The following is a 17,949-nucleotide window of genomic DNA, read 5'->3' as shown; positions in this document are numbered from 1 at the left end:
CTTATCTGACTTAAGCGCCTAGACAGCAGATCACAAGCCGCCAGTGCACTTAACGCTTTCCCTTGCAAGCTGACGGTGTTTGGTACAGCAGCCCTGCATGTGCAGATGACGGTCAGGTTTCAGTCAGTGGAAGAACAGTCGATACAGCACCCTGAGCTCAGCGTCTTCCTGGTAGAAGAGTGTCAGACAGTTGTTCGTTCAGATCAGTGGTGCTTTCAGCCCGATGCAGGCCCAAGTATCATCTAATTTATCACATAATCAAAATAAAAACCATCAATACAACTAATTGCACATCAAATTCAATAGCTGAATACAAAACTCCAAAAATAACACACAACTGCAAATAAATCACATTCTTGTATTTACCTAGTAAACATAAAAGTGGGCTTCTTACTACAATATGGAATATAAATAATTCCTTAATTTTACTTAGGGTAAAAAAACTTTATGAGTTTTCCTCATAAAAGATCCAGAAACACTTTTACATAGCAGGAGGCCCACTGAACTGGGTGCAGCCCCACCTGGGTTACATCAGGGCAGCAATTCTTATAAATTCTGCATCAGCAGCCTCGCTGAACAGCAGATCAGGGAGTGAAGCAAGAGAAACTGCTTCAGCAGAGGAATTAAAGGGAATTAAAAGTTTAGAGAGGTCAGACTGTACAAGCCCAGGGCAGAATTTTGCCAGGATTTTGGGATTAACACCCCTACTGTTATGATCACAACCATGGAACTTTTAATGACCAAGAAGTCAGCACCTCAGTTTAATGTCTTATTCTGTAAGGGCTGTGTGAATCACAGCTGAGCTGAACACAAGAAAATGTCAGAAGTCAACATGCGACTCTGAAGAACAAAGGAACTCCTAAAATAACATGTATGTGCAAAAGCATGAACACACAATGCTACCGAGCAAAACGGTTGAAGAAAAAACAAGTGGATATTTCTAACGGAGGATTTTGAGTCAGGGCATATGCTTTAAATGCTAATAATTCCTTCAGGCGGCTTGGAGCCAACATTCTACATTTTGAAACACTACAAAGGCTGCAAAGAGGCAGTGAAGGGGAAAGAGCTTTTCAGTGACACTCGGATCTACATTGAGCTATGCTGTACAATAAAATGGTGCTTGTACACAGTCTCAGCTTTCTTGATATAAACAAGATGCCTACAAACAAGAAATAAAATTCTGAAAAGACGATTTTCAGTTGACAGTTTCTCTGCTGATGGGGAATCTTTATAAATAAAGAGAACCCACCAGTGTTTTTACACGCACTAAGCCCATTAAGGAGATCACACGCTGGTCACAAGGACTCCCTACAACTCCTAGGACTCCCTTTGATAGAGGCGCTTCTAATGCAGCAGTGCAGATATCTAGGAGCCTTGTGCCTGTGGACAAAGGAATATTCTTAAATCTATTGGAGAATAAGAAATCTCAATGTTATACTGGTGCTTCCGTACTGTCCTCTCAGATCCTCCTAGGACAGTCTATCTAAGACAGCCATCTTGAAGATTAAAGCCATTCTAGAAATCAACAATGTCTGTTCTCACTTGAGGAACAGCAAATAGAAGTTAGATGTCTAATAGTATGGTAAAATAATTTCAGGGGATTTTGCAACTCCACACAGCATGAAAGGGCCTGGCATTGTTGGCACTTACAGTATGTCTGCTTTGGGCACACCCCAACCCACAGCTGCCAGGTGTAGCCTCTGCTGTCCACACAGCCAGAGCTTTCAAGTGGTGGAATCCTCCTTGCTTTCCTGTCTTTAACCGGTTCCTGTAGTTTTATACTGTATGACCGGTGTTTCCCCACCCCCGACCTCCAACTCATCAACTGCAGGTTTCCAATACTGTTGTGAATGTGTATCAAGGTAGGGGAAAAAGCTCCTTACTGTATGTTAAAGAAAAGAGATGGAAGCTCTATATCTCTGCAGTAGTTGCTTTACATCGTCAAATCAAATATGAGACAGATGTGCAACAGCATAAATAGCTTCTTCATCCACTAGAATTATGACTGCAATTTAAAAAATCAAAATTAAAGTGAAAATAAGTTTGAAAAAGATAGCAGTTGTAGGCAACCATGATCCCAGATAGCCACATTTGTTTTGAGTTTTCACTCCATCGTAGACCTTAATTGAACCAATTAAGAGGACTGTAATGAGCTGTTAAAAGGTGCCTCTACACCCTGAAGGTATCAGGCTGTGAAGGACCAGGGCAGCCTATTTGTGTACTACCGAGATGCAGCACTGGGGAGAGGGGACATAACATCACGCTGGGTCTTGTGGGTGATGGTCCATCGCAAGCCTGGGTTTTGCAGTGTGACAGGCTAGGTGGCCCAAGCTCACCTGAGGCAGACAGCACCTTGGTTTTGCACGATCATTCCATTTCTGCTTATTTTCTTGTACATTATTCATTCTAAAGGAAACTAAAATACCAGCACTATGACTCAAAATATATAGTTATTGGCTAAAATTGGATTTTAACAATCTTTTTCTACAATGAGGGGCTGAAGGAGAAAGGAATAAACTGTTAATGCTCCACTAGATTGAAAATGCACTTCTTAAACATGAAAGATCAATTTCAGAACATAGAAAGTCACAAAAGGTTATAAATGAGAGGAGGCCATGAGGCCCATCTAGATCATCTGATTATCAGTAATTAATTGATCCAAGGATCTCACCTTTAAAGAAACCAAGATTTCAGCTTCATCACATGGCCAGATAGCGTGTTTCCATACTCCCACAACCTCAGGAATTTACTGAGGGTTATGGGAGTTAAGCCTGTTTCCCTTCAGTCTTACACAAATCACTGTAAATTGCTGTTACTGACAGCACCTCTAAACAAAACCCTACAATCCTCTTTATAGAAGGAGGAACATGACAGGGAGACCATTGATCAAGATCCTCCTACTGTATGTAATAATTATACTTCTATATAGTTCTTCTAATGTCACAGCATCTCAAAGTTACAGTAACAGTAAGAAATCAGCAGTAAAGGATGTGTAGCATTTGAGCAGGGTCATATTTGCATCGCAAGGGTCAAGACTTCATGTCCTCCAATCCCTTAAACATTCTTATCCACCGTCAGAAATCGAACTCTTCTGCACATGAAGGTGAACTTAAGATTGAAGGTGAGCTATTTACAGCTACATATACATTTCACAGACATCTGGAAAAATCAAACTTTTGCAAAAGGAAACTTTCAGTAGCTGAAAACCATACAGAGGGAAAAGCTACTTATTATTATTATTTTCAAAATATTTTCTAAAGTGTAAGACGAGTCACTCCCAGCCCAATCAGAAGTCAGACCATCAGTGCACTTTGTGCTGAACATGCTGAACTCTGAATTCCATTGTAAAATGTATGCTGCTACATGGAAAGTTGTTTACATATGTATGTGATGATGTTTGTCTGTCCCATTTAAATTTGTACTGTATACAGTATGTTGTTTGCATGTCTCATCAGTGTTCTTGGTATACTGATAGCAAATTCCACCAACTATTGTTGTGAGTCAATAAAAAATAATCTAATCGAATGTAATATTACTATAACATTGTACAGCAATTACCCCTCCACACCCTGTGCAACTGCAGCAGGTTAAGTTCCAGTTCTATAGGGCTGTCTCTGGTGAACAGGTGCCTCTCTGTCACCACTCAAACTGCAGCAAAGAGCGTCTCTTCAGAGAGTCCCTGTGAAGACAGGCACACAGCTGGTTCAATTAGAAGAACTTTATTCTTACAAGTGAACCCATTCCACAACCTTTTTTTCAGATGAAAACAAGGAGGAACACAATGATCCATATCATATGCTCATACATCTACCTTTAATTTCTTTTCTTTTTTTCCAAAGCATGAAGAGGTGAAAATGTTGAGTTGCTCCTGTATGCTTCCAAAGTCCCTGGTGGGCCTGTATTTTTAAGGTTTCAGAGGGACTTCCCTTTAAAGGAATATCTGCTTGCTGTGCCACTCGCGACCAAATTCACCCTTTCATGCTACCCTTACTGTCAGGGCTCATCTATAGCAGCTGTGTTTCTGAGGTGTCCGATGCCCATGTGGTCTACCATTCGTGGTCAATACAGCAAGGACGCCTGAACAGCTCTGCAGAGTGCGGGGCTCTGCGTCCTGCTCAATTATGCTTCAAAAGTCTTTATTTTTACGTGCCTAGTGTATGTACATTACACAAAGGAGTACAATGCATACTACTAAAGGAATGTAGTGATCATATCCCAACAGCTCACTGCAAAGAGCTGTTTTATTAAGTTTGCACCCAATTAATTTGATATATATACCCATACAGACTGGAAGCACTAGTTGTGTGTATGGAAGTGGCAGCTCACAGTTAGTAACCCCGCAATCGCACACGGGGGAGAAAGAGAAAGGACCCGCCCACCTCTAAGCCACTCATCTTTTAACAGTGTACAGGCTATACAGTAGAGGGGCACTGTGTTCCTAGGAATAGACAGATCCCTGGCTGACTAATCCCAACCCTCCTCTTGGTAGTGAATGCTGCCACTTGGGGAATCCTGGCCACACTTAATTAGTGACATGCTCCAAGCTCAGACCCACAGCGCCTGGACCCCCAGAACTCAACCTGCACTCAGGCTCAAAACACTTTTTCTTTTTGAGCATTGTTCAAGTGAAACAATCATTCTCATTGAGTTGTCCACTACATCATCATCATAAGAGGTTGAGCAAACTACAGATCATTAAAAACATTAGCACTAACGGCAAAATGACCAAAGATGATGCTCACTTACGTGTGAAAAGGTCTATTATGAGCATATGCATGCTCATAATCATATAGAAGCGAAAAAAAGGCTGACACAGTAACAGAAAAACGCAGCTGTGGGATAATACCAGCTCCTCCCTGTTTCCATCATAGACGCGTTTTCCAAATTAATCAGTGAAAAAGGTTTTAAGTAATTACACGCAGTTAAGCTATGGTGACAAATCAGCTGGGGAAATGATTGTTTGAGCAAAGGAGAGACGCTAAGCTGCACTTAAAATATCCCCACATGCTGTGTGAAGAGCAAACCACAAATATCAGATGCAGAGCTGGGAACTATAGCCCTGGGAACTCTTTGACACTTGCAGGTGTTAAATTATACACCCCCACTTGAATCTAAAGAAATCAGCACATGCTGAAGAATGCTGGATGACAGTTAAAGAGAACCGTATTGTGTTTTGAGCACCACTCAAGTCTTCTACAAGATAGTCTGGCTTTATCTTTCTATATTTTTCTTTCAGCCTAACTGTCAATTGACTTTGTAAATCTGCACAAACAAAATCCCAACAACATTCATGTTAAGTATGATGATACAAAGGATTTTCAACAATGCATTAAAATGGCAGAGTAAGAAACTGAACCCGCTGGTAGGTCTCCTACTTTTTGAATACAATAGTGAATGTATTAGAATGTAGCAGAATTGTAATATCAGGTTGCCCCATTAAATTGCCCCACTGTATAAATGCAAACATGTCAGTTTGGAGAAAAGTGTCAGCCAAGCCAGTTAAGCTTTAAAACGGTTTAATGGCTATATTATTGTGATATTGACCTGTAAATATACTGTAAAAAACATTTATGATTTAGTTTATCAGCATACTTAATCAGGCCATTTAATTCAGGCTAAACTATACCGCACCTTTTCTGGATATATTGTATTTTTGTCCAACAACTTTAATTGTAACAACTACGCTTGTCCCAGAAACACCAATGCTCTTGATTCAACTTCAGATCCCACTTCAGGTGGAAAATGTACGACTCAAATTGTACACCCAATAAATGACAGTATATCTTGGTTGGAAAAAAAATAAAAAAATTGAATCACTTTAGGAATAGAAACAATTACAGTATTGTTTTTTGCTTTTGTGGTACAGCCATTTCTTCCCTTTCTTTTCACTACTGAGTTTGAAGAGTGAGGTGAAATGCAATGTTCCTGTAGCAGGGCTGTCATCTTCTAGACCGATCTTGCCAGATCTCAAGAGATGAGAAAGGCTGTGCCTTGCCAGTACTGGGCTGGGAGATATCTAAAAAAAAAACAGATGTTTCAAATAATCGTGTTTCTGTCCAATAACGTTTAGCCTAGGTGACAGCTTGTGCAACGTTTGGAACGTTCCCAAGGATGTTAAAAGTGCAGAACTTGACAATGAAAAGCAGTGACATTAATTTGCATTTTGGACTACAGGGAGAAAATAAATGTGTGAAAAAAACAAGCAATATTTGCAATCACCTGTAGAGTCCTTTTCTTTATAACACATATGATGAACAAATATGACGATCAGTTTGTTCAGTTTTAAGTCTTTAGATTTTTTCATTTTTTTTGTGAAATCTCAAGCTTAACCATGTAGAGGGCTATTTCAAATGTGCAATTTTAGTGCAAATGTTCCCATCGAGGCATGCACCTCCGTAGGGCAGAAGGACTAATAGGACAGGAACTGTAAGCAGGCTTGGCAAACACAGAACACAAGTAGTAGCTGGAAGGGAGACAGGCTACAACATGCAACTGGGCCACCTGAAAACCTAATAAACAAAGGCTACTTTTTAAAATGCCCTTTTCAGTTCACAGTTTATACAATGCATGATTTGAACTAATTTCTCCATTGATTGTTTACGGGACCAGATGAGTAAACTTCAGCTACCACTCTGTCTGTCGGCTTGCTAAACTGAACTCTTCTGGGTGTGTAAGTCATCGATAGGTTTATCTACTCATGCAGAGACAAATACATTTAAAATTCAACCAAAAAGAAACTATAAAAAAAACCAAATGCAAGCTGGCCGACATTTCTCCCTTTATTTCCCAGAATGATATGACCACCTATGCAAACCAAGGCGTGGCATTTCAGACATTTCGGTTCAACTCAATAAAAGCCTTATTTTTCCACAAGAAACTTTACAGATGACAGATTTTGGCCCAATACTGCAAGAAGAATAAATATTAAACTACATACTGTATTAAAGACTAAGTCCACCTGTCCAGTGAGGTAACTGATGTACTTCCCAGGTTGTGTTTCAGATATGTCTGTATCACAACCTGGAATACTGCTGTTTAAGCTGCAGTTCAGCAAATTTGTGAAAAAAGCTTATCAAAGTACCTAGAAACAAGTTATCCACAGGATTCCTTAATTTTACTTTACTTCACTTTCTGCTCTAGGTTCTTGTTTTGTCCATTTTTAACTGGATGACAGAAACTCAAGTCTCTGGCCATTGATTCACAATGAACCGTAAATCAGAGTGTACACCACTAAACCAAATATCTGCTCAAAATCTGATCCTCTCAGGTACAGATCTGTGATTTAAGCCAAGAATATTTTTTTTTTATGTGCAGCCTATGTTAGAAAGCCTTAGTTGCACAGTAACACAAATAGAAATACAATTCACTGACCTTCTGTGAACAGATAAAAAGCTCTTGAGGAGTTCTGGCTTTGACAAAGAAAGTTTGCAGCACATGGTACAAAAAAACATGGTCAGACCATGTTAATCACTTGTCTGGAAAGTTAGAGGTGTGGGTCATTTTCATTTCCATATACTCAGATGAACATCTCTGTCCCTGTCAGGGGGCTGTCAGTTTAGGTAGTGCTCCTATGCAAAATAAATGTTTACAGTTGGAAATGTTCTCTTAAAACCTGAAATGCAGAAATTATACTCACAGCTCTTAGACATTTTTTTTTAGAGCAACTGAATGGACCGATTAAGACAATTCTGTTTTGACATGTTTACTGACGTTATAAGCCGAGAACTGCAAAAGTGGTAAAGATTAAAGTTCTGGCTTGCTACAGTAAAACCTTGTAAAATTAAGAACATAGAAATTTTGTGGTGTAACCTTAGAGAACCTTCAAAAATGTAAAAATAACAAAGATCGGAAAAACATGAACAAATCACTTTAATATTAGAGTTTTAATATTGGCATATTGAAAGATGACTATGATATCTGTATTTTATGGAGATATAGACTAAGAATGTAGTTACAATGTAGGTTTATTTTTTTGAGGTCACTGACAACAGCATGATTCCAAGTCAAGATCTGTTTGCCATAAGGTCATTTTCTCCTTTTTTTATCAAACTGTGTCATTGTAAAGGGTGTAACCATACATCCGAACAGATTCTTACAGACGAAGAGAACAATTAAGTGGTCTGACACAAAAAACTGTCCCTGAATCACACCTCTTATATTACGTCCTCTGCAAAACACAAGAACAAGCACATTTCATGGGCACCACTTTCCCCTCACCAGTGAACGTACCCCAGACAGCACTGCGTTAGTTAGTATTGTTATACACAACAGCACAACAAGAGGTTCATTTGTTTTCTTGAATAAGCCACTCACTGGAAGAGGCTGAACAGGATGTATGTTTGAACACTTTCTTCTTCTAAAATACTGTTCAGTTTCCAGAAATAATAACAGTACAAAAGAAATCAGAATACAAAACCCCCTTTTAATACCAAGAAGGGGAGTGTCAGTCCCCTGAAAGCAGATACAGTGTGCTGTCCATCTGTTGTCCTTTTTGTGCAGATCAGGGTCTGTATTGCCCAAACTGTCCCATGGTAGGATTCATGCCGTATCTGTTGGGGGCACCAGTAAAGCCAGTTCTGAGCCCCTGTCCTGATCCCACTCCAGGCCCCATCGCCATCCCCAATCCCAGTCCGCTCCCCGCCCTTCCCAAGCCATGGCTGAAGGCGCTATTGTAGGGCGCTGGCCCATAGCCAAGGCCCATGGCGTAAGGCCGACTGTTCTGGGAGCTGGCCAGGAGCACCGGGTTGATGTTCCTTCCCGGCGTGTTGAAGGAGAACTCGGGGGGCGGGCTGCTGGGCTTGGCGGGGGTGGAGGTGAGGGGCTCCGGCTCCCCGCCAGGCCGGGCCGGCGGCAGTGGGGGCAGGCTGCCGTACTCGGAGGGGTGCAGTACGCCCGCGGGCAGGGCTCCCGTCATCAGGGAAGGCCTGATCCAGTCATCCTTGAAGATCTGCACCGTCAGCGTGGAGACCAGGGTGGAGAGGCGGGTGGTCACGTGGGCGAGAACCAGCTGCTCGTTGGCGTCTCGGCGGATCCGGACGTGCACCGAGCCAGCCTGGGAACACAGGCGGGTTGAAGGATGTGAGCCACAGCGGCAAAGAATAGACAAGAGAGGCAAGAAAGCACTGAAGGAATATAAAGATCCCCCAGTGAATCTGTCTTTTGTCATCTGTCATTATATTTCCTATTCAATGTGTTGCTGTTTCGATCCGCTACATTCTAGTCTAAGAGAAAACAGGGTATTATAGTCTGGAAGCAAATGAGGTCATGGGGTACATATGAGACCCAGATTTTGATGAACACCAAGCAGAACTAAACCTCATCCCTACTGCATTATGTCAATCAGCTCCTGAGCAGTCTGCTCAGTCCCATTGGCTGAAAGAGCCAAGCGATATGGAAACTATCCATTAAATTAAAGTGATAAATAACACGAAACCATAATAAATGAATGAAGTGCTAGACATAAGTAGCCCTCAAACACTACCTGATATTTTCACTATAGCGTTAGCGCATAATGTGGTAACAGAACAGTGAGCCGTCAGGGATATAGCTGTGCCCATCATGACCGGCTGTGGGAAAACTTCAAATGAATACAGAGAGTGTTTTCCAGATAAAAGTCAGAAGACTTCTGGGCTGAGGCACATTTATCAGAAATCCCACAGCACATCAAAGGCAATTAAAAGCTCTACCCTTTTAACAAAGCAGGGTTAAAAAACCCATTCAGCTTTAAAGGCGTTCATTTTGAAGTAAATGTTGTAGATTTCCTTCAGCCCTGAAACAAGAGACTTCAGCTCCCTCCCCAGAGCAAACTTCAGATCACCCCTGGCACAGAAGCAAAGGTTCTTGGATGAGGACAATTGTTCTTACTTAGCAGGCCTTGAAAGAAACCCTCTATCTAACAGAGACAACAGCTGAGCTGCTCTCCCCTGGAAAAATACACTACATGTATATTTGCTTGCTGATATTTCTGCAAAGTAATTCAGAGCAGCTCCTCAGCCAACAAAATGCTTTATGTGACCATTTTTGTATTAAAAGAAAATTTCCATCCCATTAGCAGATTCAATTGAGAACCCTGAGATCAGATGATCTGATTTCTGAGTGTAGTAAGTATTAAAAGCAACAAAAATTATTTGTTAAGTTTAATGTTTTTTTGCACTGCATCAGAGCCCAGTGGTCTTACAAAAGTTATCAAACACAGTTGCCAGTTGTGGTTATGTTTTAAGAAAGCAGGGAAATGCAAAGGCACTTTATAATAACAATGTGACATAGCACAGCATAGATGTAATGTACTATGCTCCTGGACATTATCAGCTTGAATGTGGAAGCACAACTTAGAAGAAATTTAGACAGGGAATACAGCCAGCTGTTAACTGGCTGGTAAAAATAACAATAGTTCAGTGGTCACAGTGCTGTACAGCCAGCAGAGGTTCCTGGATATCAAGGCACAAAAATAATAAAAACCAATCCAATCCAATGTGCCATATCAGCCACACAAATACTGTACTTCAAATTTGCTTCTTGCATTTCCAATGTTTTTCGTTTGCCTCAACGAGAAAAAACCCAACCCAACGCACCCACAAGCCAACTCTGGAGAATTGGACCTACCAGAGACCCGAAACCGACTGTCCAAAAGTGCTCATTCCGAACCTCCAAAACACCATCAAGAGTTGACACCTGCAATGCAAGTAAATATAAAAACTGAATTGACTTCACCTGCATCAACAGTCCATACCATCATATGAATTTACTGAAGGTCTTTGCTACAACCTGCTTGATAATGACATAATCCCATAAATTATCAACAGATTGCTGACAAGCTGCAGACTTGTGCTGTACTCCTGCAAAGGAACAGACCTCACACAATTACATCTGCCTCCAGATCCCGGGTACTAAAACCTCAGATAAAAAAAAGACAAAAACTCAGATCCGACTTCTATTTACTGGAATGATCTTCATGTATGCCACAGGCGTGATGTATTTTGAAAAAAATGTTCCATAGAAAAACATAGATAGACCCACTAAAGTCAGCATTAGTAGTAAAACTTTTGCATAAATGCCATCTTGAGCACTTTGTATTTTAAAAAGCATAACTCTCTCTGACGAGCCTCACGGTCCCCATGTCTAAATGGCGTGAAAAGTAGTCTCTTAGACAATAATAATTACAATAATAAAGCTCTGAGATGCATAACCGTATTTATTCCATTTTTCCAATGTGCTGTATTATTTCATTTACTTTGGTTGCCCATATTGCATCTTAATTTGTATTTCTGCTTCACTGCCAGACACATTACATTTATGCTATCAGGGATTTTTGAGCTATTTTCTGACTGCTGCACTCCAAAATGCATGAAGTTCATAAAGATCCATTACATATATCTCATACATGTTAAGTGTAAGTCACCTTGCACAAATGATTAAGTTGAATGTACAAACAATAATTAACAATATTAAGACACTCCTTACATGACTGAGTTATTGACCTCGGCTATCTCTGATGTCGATTTTGATCATTAAACAGACGTGTAGCATTTTAGGGTTTCCATAATTTCCCGGTTAATTCACCTACCTCCCTCAGTAATTTATCCAGCTGTCCAATGACATGTGAAGGTGTTGTCTAAAATGAAACACAGCAGGATGTGAGCACACTCTGCACAGTTACTTAAGAGAGATTACACACATGAAGCTGGTTTCAAACCTGTCCTGAACTACTAAGGTCATGATATTATTGGAGAAGCTGACCTTTACATTGGGAACTGCTTTAAATGCCACAGATATGATGTATGCAATTACATAAGACATAGCATCTAGCATGTTCTTCTGCAAACACTGGAGGTTTTAAAGAAATACATCTTCAAATAATAATGACAATAATATTACTAAAGCTGCATGTCATCTGATTTGTAACCTGTGGTAGAAACTCAGTGAGTGGAATGATGATTTACAATAGTTTAGATCAATCAATCATTAGTTTCTTTATATATTTATGTTTATTGGCAGGGAGATGAAACTCTATTTTCTACAAGACAAATCAAGTCTGGAATGTGTCACAGGTTGTACCTGCAGACAAATGTTGCTCAAAAAGTCATCAAAGGGGAACTGCAGTCCCAATTTCTCAGACTGGTTAATATTGAAAAATCAAGAGCCTTTCCTGCTGTCTAAATATTCTTACCTGGAGGAGCACCTTTCCACTGTAGACACTCATGGGGTACATGGTACCGAATGTCATTAAAGCAATGGCGACTGCCGTAGCCGTGTCCACAGCGTAGTAATTACTGCAACCAAAACAGTGGGGAGAAAGATAATTACAAGCCCTGTTACCAAAAAAACAGGATCCTATCAAGTTCTTCTGTTTTGCATGGTTTATGTGAATGCAGTGTGCCTTCTTTCGCGTCCTCGAAATTTACAATATGCCCTTACAACCAATCAGCAACTTCAACACAAAAGCACTGTTTGTAATTGTGTAGTAAAAAATATTTAAACTTCCCTGTGGCAAGCCCTTTTTTACAGGCTCAACATCCTGCTTCATTGACAAATTTGTGTGCTGCTAATAAACTATTCTAATCTCGCTTGGCTGCTGACTTAAAGCAGCCTACAGTGAAAATCTACATGGATTTTCTTGATCTAAAAAGTACACAGTGTGGTTTAAACTATGATACTGGACTGACCAAGTTTCTCTGAATGTATCTTGCTTACGGAGTTTTGTAGTAGTATTAGATACAGTTCATTGCTGGGAGCTATGTAGTGTTTTCAGATATCCCAAGTTAATAATAACATTACATAAGAAATATTCATTGTTTACACCTTGATTTTCCTGTGAAATCTGCTGTGAAGTCAACTAATGACTGGTCCTTGTTAAAGTTTTAGAATTATACATTGTGTAATTGTTTTTGGTCCTTGTGAAAATTAAAAACAATATATTGACTACCCTTGAGATAACTTGAAGTTATATCAATTATACTCAGGCATTGGTAGACCTGAAGAAAGTCAAAATGTGACTTAACACTTGCATGTTCTGCATGTCTTTACAATTTTAACATTTTCAGGTTTGGTTTCTTTTCTTCCTCTTTTGTAACAGAATGTGAGTTATTATTCCATTGGCAATTACGCTACAAACAAAACATGAAACATGAAATTCATTCTAAATCATTGTGGACAGAATTCACAGTTACAACATTAATAATATAAATATAATGCTATCCCCACAAAGGAACATCCATTTTAAGAATATTACCAAAACTGGTAAGAAAGCCTTAAATGTTTACGATATATACTGTAGTACTGTAAAGTGATTCAGCTAACAATACCTTAGCAGTGTTCCTGTGTAGGAATGACTTCCTCAGATCTATGTATAAATGTCTATAAATAAGCTGAATGTGGATATAAAATTATTGGTAATCAGATTTTTAATGTGTAACAAGCTTTAGATATTTATTTACAAAGTACTGGTTAGGATTAAACAAAGAGGACTTCTGAATCCACTTTGAAAATAATGAATAACGAAAAAAATAGGATCGACTAGAGCTAAAATCCTGTAAAAAGCTCTGTTCGTAATGTGGTGTTTTTGTCCAGTGATTCAGATTACTGGCTTAAGAAAGTGCTTGAGCTGTTCAGTATCCTGAACTTACACCCACTTCTTAGGAAGACTGGAAGTTGAACTAGAAGGAGCTTTAAAAATCTTTTACTCACAAACGTATGCAGTGTTACTAGACATTTACAACAAACAGACATTTCAATAAGGCAACTCAAAACGTCCTTTACGTTCGTTGCTGAATGCCTTCTTCATTTTTGTTCTGTGATCTGTTGCTTATAAGCAGCTCCAAGCACATCACATTAAATGCTACACAGACGTTCCAATACCATACATATTCAAATAAAGGATATCTAATAATACACATTCCACTTGGGTTTGATTTTTAAACAAATATTCAGAAGGCAAATGAGAAAACTAAAGCAAGGTTCTAGTAAATAACACAAAAATATACCAATACCACTGGAACATGGACCTGACTACATTTGGATTTCATCTTCAACATGTTCTGATCTCAAATCACAATAATAAAATCCACAAATTACTATAAGCTTACTATAAGATTTTTTGATATAAGGAATCTAACTGGGTTCTAGTAAGCAGCTGCGTCAGCATGCGTAGATTGCAAAGGAACAAGTAAAGGTTTATTCCAGGCTGAAAGGAAAAGAGACCACGTTTGGCTGTGGAGCCTTCTTCAGGTGTGTCCTTCAGGTGTGTCCTTCAGGTGTGTCCTTCAGGTGTGAAGAAGGCTCCAGAGCCGAAACATTGTGTCTCTGTTTTTTATCATGGAATAAACCTTTACTTGTTCTATCCTCCTTTAGTACAGACTGTTTTTTTGGAGATATTTCTCCAATAGCCTTGGGGACCATGTCCCTAACAGGAGATGCTGCAGTCCCTGGATAACTCTTATTTGTTTTCTGTATTTCTTGTGATGTGAAGCAGAAACATTTTCAGCACCGGCAGCCCTGACAAGGAAAAGAGTAAATAAGTCACTCACTTGATCTCGATGAGCATATAGGTAATACAGAGAGCCAAGGCCCCCGCCAGGTCTATCAGCACGAAAGGGTTCATCCGTGGAAGCAGCACGCTGCTCAGCCCAGGGATAATCCCACACAAACTGAAGGGAAATCCAAAGTATAAGACGGCTTCAAGACAGTACAGTTTGGTAACATTAAATCTGTATCACCTACTGTAGATTGAGTGGGGTTACAGGAAAATAACAAAAATCACGATGACACAAAAATACATGTGTATGGTCATCCCATGACATATTGCAATATGTATCAACATACAGTATATAACTATTCATTGTCTGATCTGTCTGCTATCCTTATTAGACTCTGTCTCCCCCTTGCTATAAAAAGAGAATAGGTTCTTCAGAGTTCTACTGTATAATTTACATCTGACTACAAACTGAAAACAATAATTTCAAACACCTGATGCTTCTCCCTCCAATACAGAAAAAACGCTGTTATAACAATATTTTCACAGCCCTGCTACACTATCACCTTCACATTCTTTCTGAAGGACAATTGTCTACAGAGAAACCACGTTTAGCACTAATATCTCGAGCACCAAGCTAAGCTTTGCTTCTTGTTTCCTCCCTCAGTTCCAACAAGCATGAGGCGTAATGCTTATTCATGCAGACACGCTCTGTTTAGACAGTTAAGAATAAGTAACTCACTTGTCAGGATAGGCTTTCATAAAAAATGAAAGGCTTTATTTCTGCTGTGACTACTGAGGAGAACATTTTGTGTGTTTATTCAAGAGCTTCACTGGTGCTGCTGTCAATCTGAAGTTAAGATGCACAACAAATCCTTATCTAGTAATTCATATAAAATAAAGATATGCATGTACTCACATTTATATGTATAATAGATTTTAACTGCACAGAGAATTTATTTGGGAAAAAAAAGATCAGAACAATTATCATAGCAGGAAGCATTAAGTTTCATCTTCTTATTGTTGAATAGGATGGATTTCTTTGAAAGCAACATAGTGCAGATATTTCTTTGGATAATAAAAGATAAAATACAATAAAGAACATTTTCAATCTAAAATCAGACCAGGTACAGCAACTGTCTAAATGTATTAACAGACTATATTTATTATCTTAAAACAACTCAAGGTATAGGAGAGCCAAATACAGTTTAACCTGTATTTGGATATTAATAGTTTATTCTTATATTAATGGATTACTATCCAATTCAATAATAGTCTTTCAGTCCATTGATATAATTTAGACAAAGATGAATTCTAATTTAACCAGCAGTGTTTTTGTTTGCACAATCTGTATATTGTGCAGAAATGCAGTTACTTGAGGTCAAGCCATTTTTTTTCTCTTAAGTACATTTGTGGATTGTTTTGAATGCAACAGAGACTGTGTTCTAATCTCTGTGGTCTAATACATAAAATGTAGGATTACACTGACAAAACCAAACACTGGATTTCCTGCCTAAAGCCTGTAGTATAGGGAAGAAACAATCTTTTCATCACTGGTGGGCATAAAAAATTAAACGTATAATGAAGTTAAATAAATGATGATGGCAGGTTTTATTGCTTCAAAACCATCCTGACTGGTTAAATGCTGAGTTAATAAAATTAACAAAAAGCCAGTTCAAGGAAACAATGAATTCCCTCGCAACAAATTCTATTCCAAACTTATTTGCGCCAAACTTAAAACAAGCCTCATCTAAAACCAGTATCCGTATCACCTGTAACCTTATGTTCTCCTCAACACCCATCAATTTTGGTGGAAAAATTACAAATCTGACCCTGTTCTGGCACAAGGCTTCTCAATAACACATGGCAGCTGCTGTTAACGTAATAAAATTTGCAATGAAAATAAAAGAGGAAAGAAAGGAAAATACAAAACTCTTCATTATTACATTTTATCTAATTCCCACTCTAATTTGAATCCAGTATTCCTCTATTCAGCCACTACAAATCACAACAGATCCCAACATGTCACTGACGTATATTTCAACTAGGTATTTTGTAATAAAACAGTTTGTATACTATGTACAAAATACTGAATTACTTATTACTTATGTAGCTCACTGTGAAATTCAAATTTCAATAGTCAACATCAAAGTGACAAATACAATTTGCATTTTGTGAGCCCTAACACATATTAGAGTGGGAGACATAAAAAACAGACTAAATTACAAATATCTACCTGTGGAAAACTGTGACAAGATTGTGTCCTTACGCATACTACAGCATGACTAATGTTGGCTCTGGTCCTTCCAAGGCAATGCATTATACATGTACATCACTGAAAAGTGAAACAGAAAACTACCATTTTCCAGAAACCCTGAGATAATCTTGTGATCTCAAGACGACAGCTTTGTTTTCCTCAGCAGAGTAACAGATGATCCCGAGCTAAGGAGTAAAAAAAAGAACCGCAGGATGGCCCCAACCAGGCGCTGCAGTGACGCGCCCAAACTCACCGCACTGGATTTGTTAACGAGGGCATCATTTAAAAATACAGCTTCTCATGTGAAGCTGGCAGTTTGAAAGTTACGGGCAGCTCTGGGAATAATCCATCCATCCACAGAGGGCTATAGGGAGCCAGTGCCCCAAAGGGCACTCTCTTGCACAAGCAGACTAAGGTCAATTGGGGTGGAGCGGTGGCTCTGTGGCTAAGGATCTGCGCCTGTGACTGGAAGGTTGCCGGTTCAAATCCCGCAGCCGGCAGAGGGATCCTACTTCGTTGGGCCCCTGAGTCAGGCCCTTAACCCCAACTGCTCCAGGGGTGCTGTACAATGGCAGACCCTGCTCTCTGACCCCAAGCTTCTCCCTGTCTGTGTGTCTGTGTCTCCATGGAGAAAAGCTGGGGTATGCGAAAAGACGAATTCCTAATGCAAGAAATTGTATAGGGCTAATAAACCAACATTATTATTATTATTATTATAATTATTATTATTAATTCAGACGGGCTCATTTACCCAGACAGAAGCGAACCCAAGAAGCAGGAGGAGTGAGGGAACAGCTCTTCCAGTCACGCCACCATGCTGCCCACCCTGGGAATATTACTTTTGGGGATTTCACCTCACCTTTGTATTCCAAATCTAAGCTGGATGCAATTACACACCAATGCAGACCTCATCCAGACCTCACTGTAGCCAGTACACTGCAGGTAGGGGGTGAACCCGGGCACTTACAGGAAATGCCTGGGTCAAACCAGGGAACGACCTTCCCTTGCCTGCTGAGAAATTCTTCTATTTCTCATCCTTCTTCTTACATAACTTTACGAGCTAACATTATTGTGCCCCTTGGCAAATGCGATTGCTGTATACGTGCATGAGCGGCTGTTCTTTAGAAAGCACTACCCACTGTAAGAAAAAGCCATGTTTCTAGTCATTCTGAATTTTGCTCCAATTATTTTCCTTTACGTAATGAACTCCACTTGTCCTGGCAGT

The 17,949-nt window shown here is 39.5% G+C and overlaps 1 protein-coding gene across 1 annotated transcript in view; it reads right to left on the bottom strand.

Annotated features, from left to right (window-relative positions):
• Positions 1-7,851: 7,851 nt before the first annotated feature.
• Positions 7,852-17,949, bottom strand: part of slc30a6 (solute carrier family 30 member 6) — a 48,792-nt gene continuing 38,694 nt past the window's right edge. The window contains exons 11-15 of the mRNA XM_088610415.1: positions 14,523-14,642; positions 12,167-12,269; positions 11,564-11,611; positions 10,603-10,671; positions 7,852-9,052 (exon numbers count right to left, since the gene is read on the bottom strand). Of these exons, the coding sequence (XP_088466541.1) occupies positions 8,501-9,052; positions 10,603-10,671; positions 11,564-11,611; positions 12,167-12,269; positions 14,523-14,642 (892 nt within the window). The 3' untranslated portion in view covers positions 7,852-8,500. The remainder of the gene's footprint in view (positions 9,053-10,602; positions 10,672-11,563; positions 11,612-12,166; positions 12,270-14,522; positions 14,643-17,949) is intronic.

Source organism: Lepisosteus platostomus, chromosome 17, assembly GCF_059453375.1.
Source record: "Lepisosteus platostomus isolate fLepPlt1 chromosome 17, fLepPlt1.hap1, whole genome shotgun sequence".
In the NCBI taxonomy this organism is placed as follows: Eukaryota; Metazoa; Chordata; class Actinopteri; order Semionotiformes; family Lepisosteidae; genus Lepisosteus; species Lepisosteus platostomus.
Note: the sequence above shows the minus strand (reverse complement) of the source record. Positions and strands in the feature narration are given on the sequence as shown.